The following is a 17,872-nucleotide window of genomic DNA, read 5'->3' as shown; positions in this document are numbered from 1 at the left end:
ACCAGTGACCTTTTGCTTGTCAAGGAAATGTGGAAACCACTACACAGCCGTTGTGCTTAAAAAGACTGTATAATCACCATTTAAGATGGATAAACATTGTCGTTTCCTCTAAAGGACAATTTCCTCTAATGGGAAAACCAAACAAAAACAAATAAATAATATATAAATAATATATTATTTTCAATTTCTTTGTTTCTAAAGATTTCATGCTACTTATTACTTTAAAATACACAAATATTTATATAGTGTAGTTTTTTTCCTCTTCTCTTTTAAACCGCAAATTGTGACTCCTTTGTTTTGCAGTACATACAGCAAATCGAAAATGTTTGGAAACTACAATTTATGTAGGTATTATGAAGTACTTCCAATAAAATAGAAATAAAATATAACCATATTTCGTTGTATTAAAGTATACGTGTAAGCATAATTTAAAGCAATGTTCACCGTGACTGAAAAAATAATTTTAAAAAACGGGGTGTCCGTTTGGTATCTTCTTGTACTAACTGTGTGGAATCCGTCTGTTTTGTCCCTCTCTGGCTGCCGTGGTGCCAGAGACGGGTTGCCTGGAAACGGCGGAAACGTTTGGGCGCAGCAGCGATGGAGAAGTATGAGAAAATCAAAGTTGTTGGAAGAGGAGCTTTCGGGTAACGTCTGGCTATACTTACACTTTATATGTAATTTATAAAAGTTCTTTTATGTCACACACATCAGCCTGTCTGTAAACGCTGCGCTGTCAGGAGCGAAAGAGGAAAACAATTTTGCCCCTTAAAAAGAAGTAACGGAAATCGTCAAACGTGCGAAGAAGACGACGACGGAGAAGGACGTGTTAGCAGAAGTAACAGAGCACTGGACACGATTTATTTACTTTAAAAACCAGCTATCTAAAAGGCATGTAGAGATCAGATGAGTGTTAAAGTCTGCCAAAGTCACCAAAAATGTTTCCCACCCTCGGTCAAACCCTACATACACTATATTGTCAAAGGTATTTGGTCATCTGCCTTCACACGCATATGAACTTGAGTGACATCCCATTCTTAATTCATAGGGTTTAATTTTATGCTAGTCCAGCATTTGCAGTTATAACAGCTCCAACTATTCTGGGTAGGCTTTCAACAAGCTTTAAGGGTGTGTTTATAGGAATATTAGACCATTCCTCTAATTTGTGAGGTCGGACACTGATGCTGGACGAGAAGGACTGGCTCCCAGTCTCCGCTCTAATTCATCCCAGAGGTGTTCTGTCGGGTAGAGGTCAGGAATCTATGAAGGCCAGTCAAATTTCTCCACACCAAGCTTGCTCATCCATATTTTTATGGACCTTGCTTTGTGCACTGGTGCACAGTCATGTTGGAACAGGAAGCAACTTAGCCGCTGCTGTTCCCAATCTCTTCCACTTTATTATAATACCACTAAAAGTTGACTGTGGAATATTTAGAAGTGAGGAAATTCACAATTGGACTGGTTGCACAGGTGACATCCTATCACGGTACCACGCTGGAATTCACTGAGCTCCTGAGAGCGACCCATTCTATCACAAACGTTTGTAGAAGCAGTCTGCATTCCAAAGTGCTTGATTTTATATACTTATGGTTATGGAAGTGATTTGGATAGGCGACTGAATACTTTTGGTAATATAGTGTTAGTTGGCCCAGATGACAGGGTAGGATGACAAATGAGTGTAAATAGTTTGTAACCAGCCTACAAACTGAATTTCAAAGTTTAACTCTAAATTTTATTATTAAACTTCAACTAATTTAATGACTTTGTCTGGAGTTGTGAAAAAGAATATGTGTTGGCTAGTCTTTTAAGAAGGAGGCACTGAAGTCTTAAATTGAATGAAACTTTTAATCTTTTTAGTGTCATGAAGATATATAATTTTAGCTGATAAACAAAAACCTCAAGAGGTCATAAAACACTACAAATATTTTTCCAATCACAAACTTTATAGCCAATGACAAAAACACTACCATGTCACATATGAATAAATATTAATTTTCAAAATAAAAAACAAAAGATGGTCAAAGAGTCGGTTTTGCTTAGGAAGGTTTCTGTATGAAGTGACCTGGAAGAATAAACATGACAGGCATAATCGGAGCTGGTTGAATTCTCTAAGTACTAAGAAAAAGCAATTCGCATATTTACGTGTGATTTTCCATTTTATGTGCTAAACCTTTATAGCTTATTTTTAAATGATCAATATTATGCTACTGTCATAAAATCTGCTTGTTGTTGCTTTACACGAAGAAGGCAGCTTTATAAGTAGGAAAAGCTCCATAAATAAAGATTATGAGCTATATTGAGTTACACTAGATCATCAGAAAATATGACTGAAGTAAATAATCTCATTTTGACTGGTATGGTATACACTTTATGAGCTCCATGTCCCTGTTCATTTAAATGTCCAGCCTTGCTAATGAAGTTTTACTGTATTTCTTAGGGGTGGGTCTCTTTTTATGTGACTGCGTGAAACAACACGACACAAACATGTTTAAGATTTACTTGTTGTCTTCACTCTTCTGAACATCCACAACATCTGCCATCACATTTTAAAGAAGCTGTGTATAGTGTAAGTAAAGTTGGATTCTTTGAGGACCGTGCTTCTCTTTTCCTTATAGTGTCCATTACACCTGACCATTAAGGTCAAGGTGAAGAATTTTTTGGACTATTTGTCCACAGCATATATATATATATATTGATTGGAGATGAGAGGGCAGTGGGAACAAAGCGTAGCTGAAGGTAATCAAACACAAGTAAAGACAGACAGGAGGTAAAAAACTGAATCAAGATGAGTAATCTGACTGTCAAAGCAAAACTGAAAATAATTGAACATTCAAAATATAATAAATAAAGCCAGACAAAAAGACTCACAATTAAGATGATCATAGAGACAGGGGCACACAAAGACTGAAACACGGGGCAGACTAGAATAACAATCCAATCAAAACAGGAACCGAAACTCAACAAATTCCAAAAAATCAATTTTCAGTAACATCTCAGAAACCTCAGGACTGTAACACAAATCAAATATACTTTTCAGGTACACAGATAGAGAAAGCTTCTGATGTCTTCTGAAACAAAATCAACTAATCTATCCAAAATATAGCAGAAATTTCATTTGTAACATTGAAATTTATTATTTTCATTCTATTTGTCTGAATTCCAACTTGTGATCAAAATATCATAGAGGCAGGAAAAAGAAATCTTGCTTTCCATACCTGTACATTCATATCACTTTGAATTGGTGTTGGTCATACTTCACATCTGAATGATAAAACTGTCATTAAAAGATGGCCTGTTTGATGTTTGCACAATGAGACATGGGATTGTGCTGCTTACATTTCATAAATAATGCACATCAAGTGGATTTATCCCGAGCCTGAGCTGCTCTGCTCATTTTGCAGTTTATTTATAACTACTTAAATAATCCATCAGAGGTGGGAAGTCACAAGGTCCTGATCTGCACAGCTGTACTTTTATGTCAGTACTTTATTTGAATAGAACACAATGCTGATCCCACAGCATGGCAGAATTATTTTTTGAGCCCAGATGTTAAATCGGCTGATAAAGTGTTATCATTTTTCTACATAAAAGAATCCAGTCAGGTTATATGCTAAGAAGACATGCACTGTGTTGGTGTCCCTTCCATTTATTTCTCTTCTTATTCTGTACCAGCCATGTGTGGGAGTAGTTCTTAAAGGTTAGTACAGAATGCTGTGAAAGGGTCAGATTTTTCAGATTCTCTATTCTTTTACAACTTTGTATCACATTAGCTTAAAAATCTTAAGTTAAATACTGAGGTTATTTTACTGTGTTACTGTGTTTATTTAGTTCACATTATCGCTTCCCCAGAGAGTAACGTGTAATAAATCAGTGCCAAAGCTTAACAATGTCAAATCTAAACTTCAGCAAATCACCCTGCTCATATTTATTCAGGAAACAGTATCTCTCATTCTTCTTCACTTTGCTCTGCTGTCAGGATTGTTCACCTGTGCCGCAGGCGCAGCGACGCGGCCTATGTCATCCTTAAGGAGATCCCGGTGGAGCAAATGTCACGAGACGAGCGTCTGGCAGCACAAAACGAGTGTCAGGTGTTGAAACTGCTCAACCACCCAAATATTATAGAGTACTATGAGAACTTCCTGGAAGACAAGGCCCTAATGATAGCGATGGAATATGCTCCAGGTAACCTCGCTATAATATCTTATTACACATCTCCCTTTTGTTAATTGTACAGCATGTTATTTTCCCATGATATAGTCCTGCAGGGCTCCATACCTTTGCTGGTTCCCACCATGTTAGGCCTGGGAATACCACATGAGGCTGTGTGATAGTATTACAATTCAGAAATCTGTTTATCTATAATGTAAAAAATGTAGATTGCCATCAGTGAGGCCAGCCTTCTGCAAAAATGCACCAACACAAAAACCTAAAATCATGAGGCAAGTTACTTTTGGATCTTTATATTTTCATACTTCAAAGACGAGGACTTTGCTAAGGCCTCTAAAGTTCTGCATTGCATTTCAAAATGACATTTTCTCAATTTGTGATTGGTTAAGTAGCTTGTTTTGCCAGTGGAACTGCCATAGCTTACAGATATTGGTGCACGTACATTGTTTTGATTCAGATATAAAGCCTTACATATTTTGGTGTTTTTATGAGCATTTTTCACTCATTATCTTTTCTTTGTCATTGCTCCAACTATTCTAGCAGTAGTTTGTTTGATTTCTTTGGTAAATATATGCTGCCTGGATTTATTGTCATATTTTTTCACATGAAAGAAAATTATTGAAAAAGTACATAGACTTTAGTTTTTGTTAAAGTTTAGATCTTGAGGCTGTAAACATCCAAAAGTCTATTTGTTGCAGATAAAAGTGTAGATGTGATTTATTTACATGGCTGGATTACTTATTTTCTCTTATGCTTACAGTAACATTTCACTTGAGCAACAAGATCACCTGCTGTGATCTTAAAGCCCTTTAAAGCCTTTAAAAAGCCTTTAAAATCCAATGTTAACTATGGTCATTATTCAGACCAACATAGTAACTTCCATTATGGTTCCAACAAACCAAAATCATCTGTGTTGTTTATTCTTTCCTTCATGTTTTCTCCATGCAGGTGGGACGCTGGCTGACTACATACAGAAGCGCTGTAACTCCCTGCTGGACGAAGACACCATTCTTCACTTCTTTGTGCAGATCTTGCTCGCCCTGTACCATGTTCACAACAAGCTCATCCTGCACAGGGACCTCAAGACTCAGAATATTCTACTTGACAAACACCAGATGATTGTCAAAATCGGAGACTTTGGCATCTCCAAGATCCTCGTCAGCAAAAGCAAAGCTTACACGGTGAATCATCTTCCTCTTTCCCTTAATTTTTAGAATTCTAAATTGCATTTCGAAATGGAATTAAAACCTCCTTTATTTCCTGTTACAGGTTGTCGGGACCCCTTGCTACATCTCCCCAGAGCTGTGTGAGGGAAAGCCATATAACCAGAAGAGTGATATCTGGGCTTTGGGCTGTGTGCTGTATGAGCTAGCAAGCCTCAAGAGAGCCTTTGAGGCTGCTGTAATAAAAGCATATACTTTATAGTGTCCCATTTTGGGTGTGATGATAATACTGCATTATTGTTTTTACATTACTCTTCTTCTCCTTAAATGTATAAATTATAAACTCTTGCTGTGTGCAAAGGCATTCAAACCATTAGAGCTACTCTGTTTACACAATGGGGGATTCTTAAAATTTCTCAGAATATTTCATAAAAACACCTACATGTTGTCCCACTTTAAAGCACAAACAGATTGCTACTGCTTCTGATATCCACTCAGATCAATAATTCATTCAAATCTTTTTTTCTTTTGCTCAAGTCTGTTTTCACTACTGATTACACTGCGGTTTAGTGCTGTGAAAGATTCTTGTTTTGACAAGGATTTAGGGTAGATGATGAGAGATTATTCTTTTCACATCAATCTGTGATGCATCTTATGATTTCACTCTTTCATTTTTCTCTCAGAATCTCCCCGCCCTTGTTCTGAAGATCATGAGCGGTACCTTTGCGCCGATCTCAGACCGTTACAGCCCAGAACTCCGACAGCTAATTCTCAACATGCTCAATTTGGATCCATCCAAACGGCCTCAACTCAATGAAATAATGGCTCTCCCCATATGCATCAGGCCCCTGCTTAACCTCTACACAGATATAGGAAATGTAAAAATGCGCAGGTACAGTCTTTTTGCTTAATTAATAATAAAATAAGATTATTTTAACTACAAGAGTTTTGATGTCAGATTGAGATTTATTATGTTTTGTGTAATGACTTCTATCTTTATCAATATCTTCTTTTCTTCCAGGATTGAGAAACCTCTGTCTACGGTGCAAACTGGTCCTCAAGGTAGACCAGGAGGGAGAGTTCCTGCCAACAGGTCAAGAGGTGAAGCATGTAGTTATTTGACCATAGTACTGGCTGGTCTAGACTGAGAGCGTCAGTTACAAAACTTGTTGTTTGCTTTTTTTGGGCTGAAACAGACAGATCAGTTGGTTTAGGACCAGGAAAGGTGCATTCCCTCCCGCTGTCTTCTGTGTATACGTGGGGAAGTGGTCTCTCGACCCCTCTCCGCCTCCCGATGCTCAACACGGAAGTGCTTCAGGTCTCTCTGGGCCGCACTCAAAAGATGGGTGTGACCAAGACTGGCCGTTTGATTACATGGGAGGTCTGTGTGTGTGTGTGTTCTTTGTTTTTTCTTTTCTTTTTTCTTTTTTTTTTAACTTTGACTGCTTTTCCTGAAGTACAAATGTTCCCTGTAACTCTGACATAGTGCAAAGGAGCAGCTTTGATCTGATATGCTCTCCTCAGCCTTGCTGATGTTTCCACTGTTAAACGTCCAAATATAGCTGAAAGAAATTATGAGCCAGTACTTGTTGTAGCAAACAAGAAAATCCCAGGAAGTTTTAAAGACTCAAATAGCAATATTACAGGACAGCATTGTTATGGCTGCTTGGAGAAGCTACAGTACTAAACAGACAACATCAGATTGAAGGATTTTAACACTTTTTCATCCATATTTTGAGTTTTAAGATACTCTTGGAAAAGCATAAATTCTCTACATGGGTATTTTGTATACTTTAAAAGTAACATCTGGAAGGCTTGAATATTGCAGACTCATGATTTCCTCTTATTCTGTTACTGCCATAAAGAGACTCTCTGCTCACTTTAGTCTAATAACATTTTTTGTCACAGGCTCCATCAGTGGGGTCCTCTGAGGCCAGTCTTCCTGGTGTGGTGGAGCAAATCCAGCCTCAGTTTATTTCTCGCTTCCTCGAGGGTCAGTCTGGAGTCACCATCAAGTCTGTGTCCTGTGGTGATCTCTTTACCACCTGCATGACAGGTAGGTGGGCCATTTGTCTTTAGATACCCATCAGAGAGATCACAGCCGTGCCAGTCAGTTTAGTTAGGAGCTGTGCTGTAGAAAATCTGTTTATGCTCATCCCCTAAAACACTAAACCGGCGTTTGAGTGCAAACTTTGGATACAGCCAGCCATCTCTTTATCTTCATACTGTGAATCTACCTGAACATAACCCTCATGCTTGCCTGGCAGTTAGGAATGGTTGTTTCTCTCATTCTCACACTGTGGTACACTCACAGCATGCTTTTGAAGGGTGTTGTCAACCCATCCAACATCACAAAGCCAATAACACAGGATTAAAGACTCTTTTCTCTTAGCTCATGTCTCTTTCATCAGTTTTCACTGTTGTGTTGCAGATTAGTGTTTCCTAGATGGGGATTAGAAGCATTCTGTTGGCCTCTGTAAGAATACACCTACACTCATCAACTAATAGTCCTGTTAATCCCTTCTTTTCATTTCCAATTTGCAGACAGGGGCATTATCATGACGTTTGGTAGTGGAAGCAACGGCTGTCTAGGACACGGGAACTTCAATGATGTAACACAGGTACACTATTTGAATGCCTTAGTAAATGCAATGATAGCTGCCAGTGTAAGAAATTAGGTATACCCTAATAAAAGTAATACAGTTAAAGGCAACAGCTTCTTTGTAAATTCCACTCAAATCAACTTGTTTAGATTAATAAAGGTAGATTACATGTTAAAGAAATCTCTCAATCAGTAGAAATTCTGTGACCCTGAAGTTAGTCTATAATACCATTTAATCAGCAGTGCACTACTGGAAACACTGTGTGGTTTAGGTGAGGGAGCTAGTGTGCAGGAGGCAGCGCACATGAGGCCCACTAGCTAGTGGTGAATGTGCTGGAATATTAGCTGGGTTGTTGGAACAATGGAGCAAAAAAATACAGATGTCGTCCTAAAAAGCTGACAGGTTAGACTTCATTCCACACTCTTCTACACAAGCTTGTGTGTGTTTTGCAATTTCACAGTGTTAAAATAATGTCTTTTTTTCATGGCTTGATGTGCTCTCCCTCATATTTTTACAGAAAAGCACACATTAAAAGCAGACGTGCCTTAACATGTACAATGAATCGATAACAATGAAATAATAATGGATGAATGAATAATTAAAAGACTTTATAGAAAGAGATGGTCGTTAAAAAGACATTTTTAAAATTTATTAGGCACTTGATAGTACAGAAGCAGACAGGAAACAAAGGGAGAGAGAGGAGTGAATTCAACCAAGAATGATGCGGTTTCATTTTATACAGTTAAATGAATGCTATGAGGGCGCAACGTCCCTACAGATTTTTGATAAAAAGCTTTCATTTCATTGATGACACTGTTTTTGTTCTCAGCCCAAGATAGTGGAGGCTCTGCTTGGTTACGAGCTCATTCAGGTGTCCTGCGGTGCTTCCCATGTTCTCGCTGTGACCAATGAAAGAGAAGTTTTTGCCTGGGGAAGAGGAGACAATGGTATAGTAAACAAACCAGTTTTATTTTCTTCTTTTTGGTGTTTGCTTGTGTGGTTTATGACAGCTGCATCTCAACACAGAGCTTAATGGTTGGGTCTCTGTCTGAAAGGTCGCCTCGGGCTCGGCACCCAGGACACCCACAACTCTCCGCAGCAAGTGTGTTTACCTGGCAACTTTGAAGCCCAGAGGGTGGTGTGTGGAGTTGACTGCTCCATGATTATCAGCAACCAGCACAGCATTGTGGCATGTGGAAGCAACAGGTGACTATTTTGGTTCTTGATTCAAAAGTGTGACAAAAATGAGGAAGTGATGAGCGGCGTTATATAACGCTGAGACGACATTTTCACTCCATGTTTTCCGTAGAAAATGCTAACATTTTATCACTCTATAAACTCGATCATGTGGGTTGATGGTTGTAGGTTAAAAGTTCAGAGAGGTACTTTCCTAGTGCACAACCTGTGAGACAGCATTCTCTTAAAATGACAAAGCCTTTGCATTCACTCAGCACTAATCCCGCTCTCTCAGAGAGGATGTATGTGTGAATAGGAGAGGGCAGGAGTAGTAAACAGCTTTGTTCACACTTCTGTGGCTTACAGACATGAAATACATACACAGTAGCAGTGAACTCAGCTCCAGACCTTAAACATGTATTGAATACTTGATAAATATGAAACTAAAAGATTACTGGCATTAAATGATAATTATTCTTCATTGATGGGTAAGAAGAACTTTATTGCACGATATTCATCAAAGTGTTCCAAAAATAGCAGGTGGAACTATTTATATACCATGAAACTTAACAGACTTCATAGCCAACGGGATGGAAACTTGATACACATGATAGCAAACTAGACTGGAACGTCCGCCCACTTGGGATTTTTTCTATATTACATAATGTCAGATTTGTTTTCTTGATTTCACCGATTGCAGCTTTTGGCCAAAAGGCAAAAAAGAAACGATACTTATGAGCGAGTGCTGGTAATGTGTTTGTTTACAGGAAACAAACAGTCTTAAATTCTCAAATGTATGCATGCTTAAACAAACACTAAAGATTTGGACGAATACTACAGCATTGTGTCTGTTAAAAATGTTTGTTTTGTTGTTTTATTGTACTCAGGTTCAACAAGCTTGGCCTGGATACGATCACAGCTGGAGAGGAACCAAATCCCTTGAATCAAGTGGAAGAAGTTCATTCTTACACTCCAGTCCAATCAGCCCCACTCAACACTGAGAAGATTGTTTACATTGACATTGGAACGGCGCATTCTGTCGCTGTTACAGGTTCAAGAAATTCACAATATTATTCTCTTTTTTGGAAAGAGTCTCGTTTGTAGCTATTATAGCATTTCTTTGTGAGTGCCTTTGTGTGTTAAGTTTAAGTCCAAAGGTGGACCCAAATACAGACGCGCACACAGAGTAATACACAAAGCAAGCTTTACTTTCATGCTGACAATAAGTTCCAGGGAGGAAAAAAGGGTGACTAATCCAAAAGTACAAAAACTGCCAACAAGCACATGACTTAGAAGCAGCACCTTATGAGAGAAGCAGGTGGTACAACAGATGAGTTGACAAAGAGGAAGACAGAACTACTTATACACAGAGGGCTGATTGGAAATGAGAAACAGAAGGGAAACCAGACAAAGGTGAAAACTATCAAGATGATCAACAAACAAGGGATAAAATCCAAAGCAGGATACAAGAGAAATCTAGGTATCAGAATAAAGCAGGAAATTAATCAAGGACATAACTAAAGGATAAATGAACTAATTTGAGGGGAACACAGAAAGACTAAATAGAGAGAGGAGCAGATATTTTAAATAGGTGGTTGTTAGAGATTGCTTAACGGCAAATGCTTTTCCTCTTTTTGCATCTACGCAGTCTGTTTATCTGCATCCCGAACCTGCTCAAATGTGATTGGTTAGCACCCAGACTAAAGCTGACTAGAAAAACAGAAACCAGAAAGCTTTCCAGAAAGATTGAAGAGATTAGCCCTGACAAAATTGCAGTAGTTCCCTTGCTTTTGACAGCATTGGGTTTAGTGGGATGCAACAAAGAATCCTGAATAATGTCTGTGACCTCTTTCTTTTTTTCCCCGCAGACCCTTGTCAGGCAACTGCGGTACAAAAATTAATATTACTACAATTCATGAAAAACGTAAATTTTTCTTATCTGCACAAGGGAAAAGCTGCAAACAAAGTAATTCCACCACTAGTGTAATTCCTAAATTTTTTCTTGGTTTATGTCTCCACGTTTTCGTTGTTCAGAAAATGGTCAGTGTTTCACCTTTGGCAGCAACCAGCACGGTCAAATTGGCTCCAGCTCCCGACGTAGCAGCCGTGCCCCCTGCAAAGTGTCTGGCCTGCAGGGCATCACTATGGCTGCCTGTGGTGATGCCTTCACCTTAGCCATAGGATCTGGTGAGTAGATGCATTTATTGAGTTATGTTTGTAACATTGCAACAGATTTCTTTTTGAACCACGTTTCTTTTGAGACTTGAGTTTTGTGAACAAGAATCCTCAAAATATGTTGGATGGCTGACAGAGGATAAAACTACAATATAGTTTTAAGTAAAGTGTGATATCAGGTTAATACACTTATGAGTAGAAAGGAGTAAATATCACGTCTTGAAGTTTTTGAAGACCCTGCACACCTGCAAAGGGGCTTTCAGTTTTTTCTGGCTGCCGTTCAGGTTGAAGATGGGCTGGGGATGTAGTACAGTTTGAGAGTTGACTGGATTACTGGAACTAATAAGAAGGAGAAAAGTGTGTGTACACATAGCTTAAGCTGCAATCAGGCCAAATCTGTTTTTCTGGCAAGGGAGAGTTGCTTGGTATGCCAGAGAAACATAAACTGTGAGAACTACCATGTCTAATAATATTAGTCAACGAAACTATAAATTACTGTCACGGCTGGGGCGGCAGTCGTGTGGAGGGTGAGAAAGGAGGATCCAATAGCAGACAATGGCGGAGGTGCAAGTGGGTTTTATTTACAGTGCACAAAACCAAGGTGTGGGCAGAACTGAACATAAACCTAAACTGGAAAAGCTAATACAAAAGGAGGACATGGAGCGAGGAGCAGAGAGACGCGGAGAAACACGGAACAACATTAAATACACGGCAGATACACAGGGAATGAACACAGACGACGCGACGAGAAGCACAGGCAGACACCAACTATAAATACACACACCAGGTAATCAGGAAATGGCACACAGGAGGGGACACAGCTGGAACTAATGGGCATAACGACACACAGACCTACAAAGTAAAACAGGAAACACACAGACTGTTTCACAACACAAAACTCGGGGACCTGTACAGAGCACAGAGGGAGACACAGGTAGGGAAAATAAACTACAACCAAACCCCAACAACCAATACAAAATCAGAATAAACTAGAAAATAATAATCACAAACTCAAAGCGCTGGGTCACCGACCCAGGACCATGACAATTACTGTATGTATATAATTTCTTTTTACCCCTCAGCTGTAAAAGACTGATGGGGTATTATCATCAACCTGCCGGGTGGGTGATGTGGAGTCCCAAGTTTGTGAATGCAGTAACTGACATAGGCGTTTCAAATTGATACTATAGGTATATCTATAAAAAAACAACAACGAAAAAAACAGGTGACTTCAAATCGATAACTTGAGAAGGAAGTCACCTGGGATTTTGAAATGGATAACATTAGATTTAATCTGATAGAGACCACATTTCATTGATAGCTGCTGTTTAGCTGCTTTAAATGGGCATTTTATTATATCTCAGTTTAACTCTGACTGGCTGTGTCACCACACAGTTATAATGTACAACACCATTTCTGAAAAAGTTGGGACCTAGGAGTTGGTAGCCTGAGAGCTCGACAGTCATAAACATTCCGTATTGATTTCTCTAAATTCTCTGAAATCTTTGATGATTTATTTACAGCAGATTACAAGAGATTCACAATTTAATTTTGAGGAACTTTGTTCAGAAATTGTTTTACAATTTGTATATGCGGTTTTTTGCAGATTGGTGAACCTTTGGTCATCTTTACTTGTGACAAACTCTGCCTTTCTAAGATGATCTTTTTATACCCAGTTAGTTGCTGACCTGTTGCCGATTAAACTAATGATTTGCAAACAACTACCGGTACTGTTCCTCCAGCCGTTTCTATTTAGTACCACTTACTTTCTCCAGCCACTTCTTGCCCAGTGCCAACTGTTTTGAAATGCATTTCTATGATTAAATTAAAAATATTCAAAATATATTTCTTAATATCATCATTTTGTCACTTTAAACATTTGATATGTTTTCCATGCTCTATTATGAGTAAAATATAGGTTTTATGAGATTTGCAAATAATTGGATTCTCTTTGGACAGCATCTCAAGTTTGTCAGAAGTGGGTTTATAGCTTCAACTCCGAAATAAAGCCAATAAAGATGATCATTGCGGTAGATTCTTCAGCAAGTTTCACATTTCTTCAGGATTATTTTCACGCCATCCCAAAGATAAACCCATGATATACTTGATTGTTGTACTAAGAAAAACTTTAATATTTAAGAAAAACACAGATTATATTGGTAGCGTTACTTAAACACAGTGGTAGGTAACAGTTTTTTGTGTGTGTTGCTCTTAAAGCTGATGGTAAAACAGTAAAATGTCATATTAGTGATTGGCTCCCTGGAAAGAAGCCAGCCGTGCTTTCTTTGTGGAATACGGGCTTTGTTCGACTCTGATTTCCATCAGATCGAACTATTGTGCTGCCACTGCAGGAGAGACGGAGCCTGAAGACCTGTGTGAATTAATGCATGCTGGGGTTGTGACTCTCAATTTGGTGACCATCCTCTTCTTCATCTGTTTCTGTTCTCTGCAGAAGGGGAGGTGTACACGTGGGGCAAGGGGGCCCGTGGCCGCCTGGGAAGAAAAGAAGAGGATTCTGGGATACCAAAGCCAGTGCAGCTCGATGAAAGTCACCCGTTCGCGGTGACATCGGTGGCTTGTTGTCATGGCAACACCCTGCTAGCAGTGAAACGTAATATTTCACTCATTACCCTCTGTTAACTAACTCTGTGAGATGTTGGGATGTGGTGAAATATCACTACTCCCCAGATGAAAGACAAGCTTAACTCGAGACAAGGTCCCCCGATAACATCGGCAGAGTTGCATGTTCGTCTGTGTACAATAGTGAAAGGACTCATTTGTAAGTTTGAAAGCTCAGCTGTGGCCAAAAATGTGGAGTACTTCCATCTTTTACAGACAGGGTGCCAGGGGGTTTGTTTACACAAGAAACTCGTTTTTATGCTACAAACATAATTTTTATCTGCACACTAAAAGTAACTGTAGGTCACAGAGGTCTACGGAGTGGAACAGAAAATGGCAGTATAAACAGTGATGGTGCAAAACTGAGGGCTTGGATTCCACTTTATATTTGAAAACAGCTGCAGAATTAGAGAAGATTAAACTGCATCAGAATTCAATAAGTAACAGAGATGCTGGTAATCCAGCAACAGGCTGCAGGGCTGCTGTTTAAATGGTTCTCAGGCCTGAGCTGAGCAGCAGATATATAGAGACCAACCACTGTGAGAGGTTTAGATTACAGTACAGACCATTGCACAAGTGCCCAAGTGAGTGAGTTTCACCCTTCTAACTCAAACGCTTCAACATTAAACAACAGAAATAGAAAGAAACGGAGGGTGGTCCTAAAGGTCCAGTATAAAGATAAAAAAGGATTGTTTTGAGCTCTGAATCAAGCAAAGCTGATTATTATTATTATTATTATTTTTATTTATTTATTTATTTTTTTAAAAGAGTCGAGAGATAAAATTGTTTGTATAGTTTTTTTGGACAACAAGAATGTTTCGTCATGTAGGTCAGTGTTTTCTCTACGTGACCTGATGTGTGTGGATGATGTGACAAATGCTTGAACAGTGTTTCAGTGATCAGAATCTGGTGAACATTAGGAAACACACATGTGAAGGCCAAAAGCTAAAACACACAAGTACAAAATCACCAAGTTTTCCTTAAGGAGGAAAGAATTCATTTAATTGAACACAAAATTAGTTCACAAACCTCTGAAAGGAACTTAAATTCTTAATGTGAGCTTTAAATTGTGAGTGGAAGGCAAAAGTCTTCACAACAATTACTTGAAGACAGAATTAATTAATTATTAATTACTTTAAACAATGAACAGAGAAAATGTAGATACTTGTGTGCAGATGTAGCTGTGGAGTCACTGTGAAAAGCAAACATGTTTTTCTGGTCCAGTAAGCCAGTAGTAGTAATTGTGATTAAACAATACCAAAGAAAATGCAGTACTGCAGACCACTTCTCCAAAATTTGTAATATTGATCCTAAATTTAAAAACAAATAAGACCTGAAGTTCTATTTTTGCCTTTATTAGTCATGAGTGAAAAAGCAGATGGAGAAAGAAGAGAGCGGAACATCTGGACAGCAAGAATCACTCTGTTGCAGTGTTAAAATTTCCATTAGACTAGTCAGGACTACCAGACCTCCTGTAAAACATGACAAGCTCGTACTGATATTCATTTAACTGTCAGCCTCATTATTGGCCCACTGATATATTGGGTTAATACTTTTTGTGCAACAACAGATGAGTTGTTTGCTGCTGTTCAATTCATTCATTGATTAACCTGTTTTCTTTGTGGGATGATTAATTCAGTACAAAAACCAAAAGCTGTTTATCTTACTGTTATATTTAAAGGAGAGAAGATAGAACCAGTTCCCAATTAGGTCAAACACTTGCACCTGATTCAGCTCTACTGACATTGCCATTCTGTTTCTGCTTCAGCTCTGCTCGAGGAGGCCATCTCCAGATGATCTTGTCTTGAAAAATAACCCACTCTGCGGGCATCGTGAGACCCGACAGCGGACTGTGGAGGAGGACCGCTTCCTCCTAGAGACCCATCTGTGCCGAATTTAGAAAGATTTCCTTTCAAACCCCAGCTGCAGCCTCAGCCTTTCTCTCTCTATTTTTCTTTCAGGTGTTTCATTCAATGGTTTGATTTCATGGTGCAAAGCACAAAAAAAGGTCACAGCCTTGCTACAGGTTTTATCTCACATCAGGTCGGTGAAAGGAATGTTGCAACACAGATACTGTAGCTAGATTACAGGAAGTCATTAGGCTGGGCTCATGCAGTGAGCTATTGTGCGCTCTCATGTGCAGCGTCAGCACAAGAAAGACCATTAAAAGGTCAAACTGGTTTGAGCTCTCTCAAGCAGCCGGTGAATGAAACGAAAAGAATGAAGCCACTTGAGCGTTCATCAGACAAATGAAGTCAGCACCACGTCAGTGGTCACTTTGCGATTTATTGGATTACAGCGGTGTTCGAACCACATAACGACGGACCGAGCTGTGTCTGAAACCACTCGCTTGTTCGCTCATTCACTTTTGTAAGATAAACAGCAGTTCAATGAGAGGAGTGAAAGGAGATTTCAGACTGTTTACTGACTGCAGCAGGAAGTGGTGCACATGCTGGGCTGTTTTCATTCCAGTGTCGGACTCTGAACAGCAGATGAAGTTCACAGTTTTATCATTATTGTCCTTGTAACTCATTGAAATCATGTTGCTGTACAGAACAGTGTGAAAACTGTTCATGTGATGACCAAAATCAAAACCTGCCAAAGTGTTCAGAGTACAGTAACTATTTCATTCAATGCCTCACTCTGATGCAGACACAACCATGCTGAAAAGGGTTAACAACAAATGAAAATACCACAATGTTGAAAAGCCCCCATTGTAGTAAATAAAGACCAAATACACCGCCTCAATTTAACTAAAGAAATAAGGGTCTTCCGTTGGGTTGAAGGTCTAGGTTCAGTAAGATCCTAACCCCACTGAGAATCTTTGGGATGTGCTGAAGAACATGTTGCACAGCGGTGCGGATCTCCCCTCATCAATATGAGATATTGGGAAATAAATGTCACAGCTGAGGACCTTTTTTGGGCCAGTCAGTGTAAACCTGAACCTGTAATAATGAACGATTTGAATAAAGTTGCACACAGAACCTGAAGTCCTAATAATGCAAAGTGGGGTCAGTTTGAAGTGCTTTATATGCTGCTGCATGGCTTCATTTCCAATAGTAAATCCAGAGATCATCTGCAGTTACATGATTATATTCTGTATTTAGGCAGAGAGCAGTCTGAGACTGCACAGCTCAGCTTAGGCTGAGACGAGGGGTAGATTGACTGTCTCAATTCAATTAATGATTGGATGAAAAATAAATATTTTTGAATTTAACTCAGACAAAACAAATGTCTCTATTTCCCGCTCCAGAAAGCATATACCTCTATATCCGTTTTCTTTCTCTTTCCCCCTAAAAGCTAACACACACAATCTTGAGATCACTTTTGATGTTTGACTTTTGATATTCACATCAAGGCTCTTGCTTTTTCACTGTAAGAAAAAATGCTCAAAAAGTGAACAAGAGATGCTCGTTCAGGTCATCACCTCCTGCTTGGATTATTGTAGTGCTCTATTTTCTTGTCCGCCAAAGCATTTATTAATCGCCTCCAATCTGTCCAAAATGCTGCTTCAAGGATTGTAACTCGCTCTCAAATTCTCTCATATCACCCCATCATTACAGCATCTGCACTGGCATCCAGTCAGGTTTAGGTATCATCTTGAAATCTTGGTTCTTACTTTCATGGCTTTATGAGGTGAGGCCCTCACTTACATCACCTGTCTACTCAAATCCTTAGGCTGGCTGATAGAGGTCTTCTTGTGGTTCTCCGTACCCGTGTAAAATCTAAGGGGGTACTGTCTCTTAAAACCAAAACTGTGGAACAACTTACCACTCTTTCTTCACACGCTTGACTCTGTGGCATTCTTTAGAAAGCTTTAAACTTCTCTATTCAGACAGAGATTTGGGTGTTTTTGTATTGTGTGCATTTTGCTCTTCTTTTTGTTTTTTTCCTGATATCTCTGTAAGCACTTTGTGACTCCTTTTCTTAGAAAGCGCTATATAAATCAATTTTACTTACTAATCTGCATCT

The 17,872-nt window shown here is 39.0% G+C and overlaps 1 protein-coding gene across 2 annotated transcripts; it reads left to right on the top strand.

Annotated features, from left to right (window-relative positions):
* Positions 1-527: 527 nt before the first annotated feature.
* Positions 528-17,382, top strand: nek8 (NIMA-related kinase 8). Of its 2 annotated transcripts, XM_085184571.1 has the most exons (15): positions 528-644; positions 3,974-4,179; positions 5,113-5,345; positions 5,434-5,565; positions 6,011-6,219; positions 6,349-6,428; positions 6,524-6,708; positions 7,236-7,383; positions 7,872-7,948; positions 8,760-8,877; positions 8,986-9,136; positions 9,994-10,157; positions 11,141-11,293; positions 13,734-13,892; positions 15,669-17,382. In XM_085184571.1, the coding sequence occupies exons 1-15, from the start codon at positions 598-600 to the stop codon at positions 15,695-15,697; spliced, it is 2,091 nt and encodes a 696-aa protein (XP_085040697.1). In that variant the 5' UTR covers positions 528-597; the 3' UTR covers positions 15,698-17,382. The 2 variants fall into 2 exon arrangements, with proteins under 2 accessions (XP_085040697.1, XP_085040699.1); XM_085184573.1 differs by lacking the exons at positions 13,734-13,892; positions 15,669-17,382 and adding an exon at positions 12,888-13,102.
* Positions 17,383-17,872: the final 490 nt, after the last annotated feature.

The sequence above is a fragment of the Neolamprologus multifasciatus genome, chromosome 14, assembly GCF_963576455.1.
Source record: "Neolamprologus multifasciatus chromosome 14, fNeoMul1.2, whole genome shotgun sequence".
Taxonomy (NCBI): Eukaryota; Metazoa; Chordata; class Actinopteri; order Cichliformes; family Cichlidae; genus Neolamprologus; species Neolamprologus multifasciatus.
Note: the sequence above shows the minus strand (reverse complement) of the source record. Positions and strands in the feature narration are given on the sequence as shown.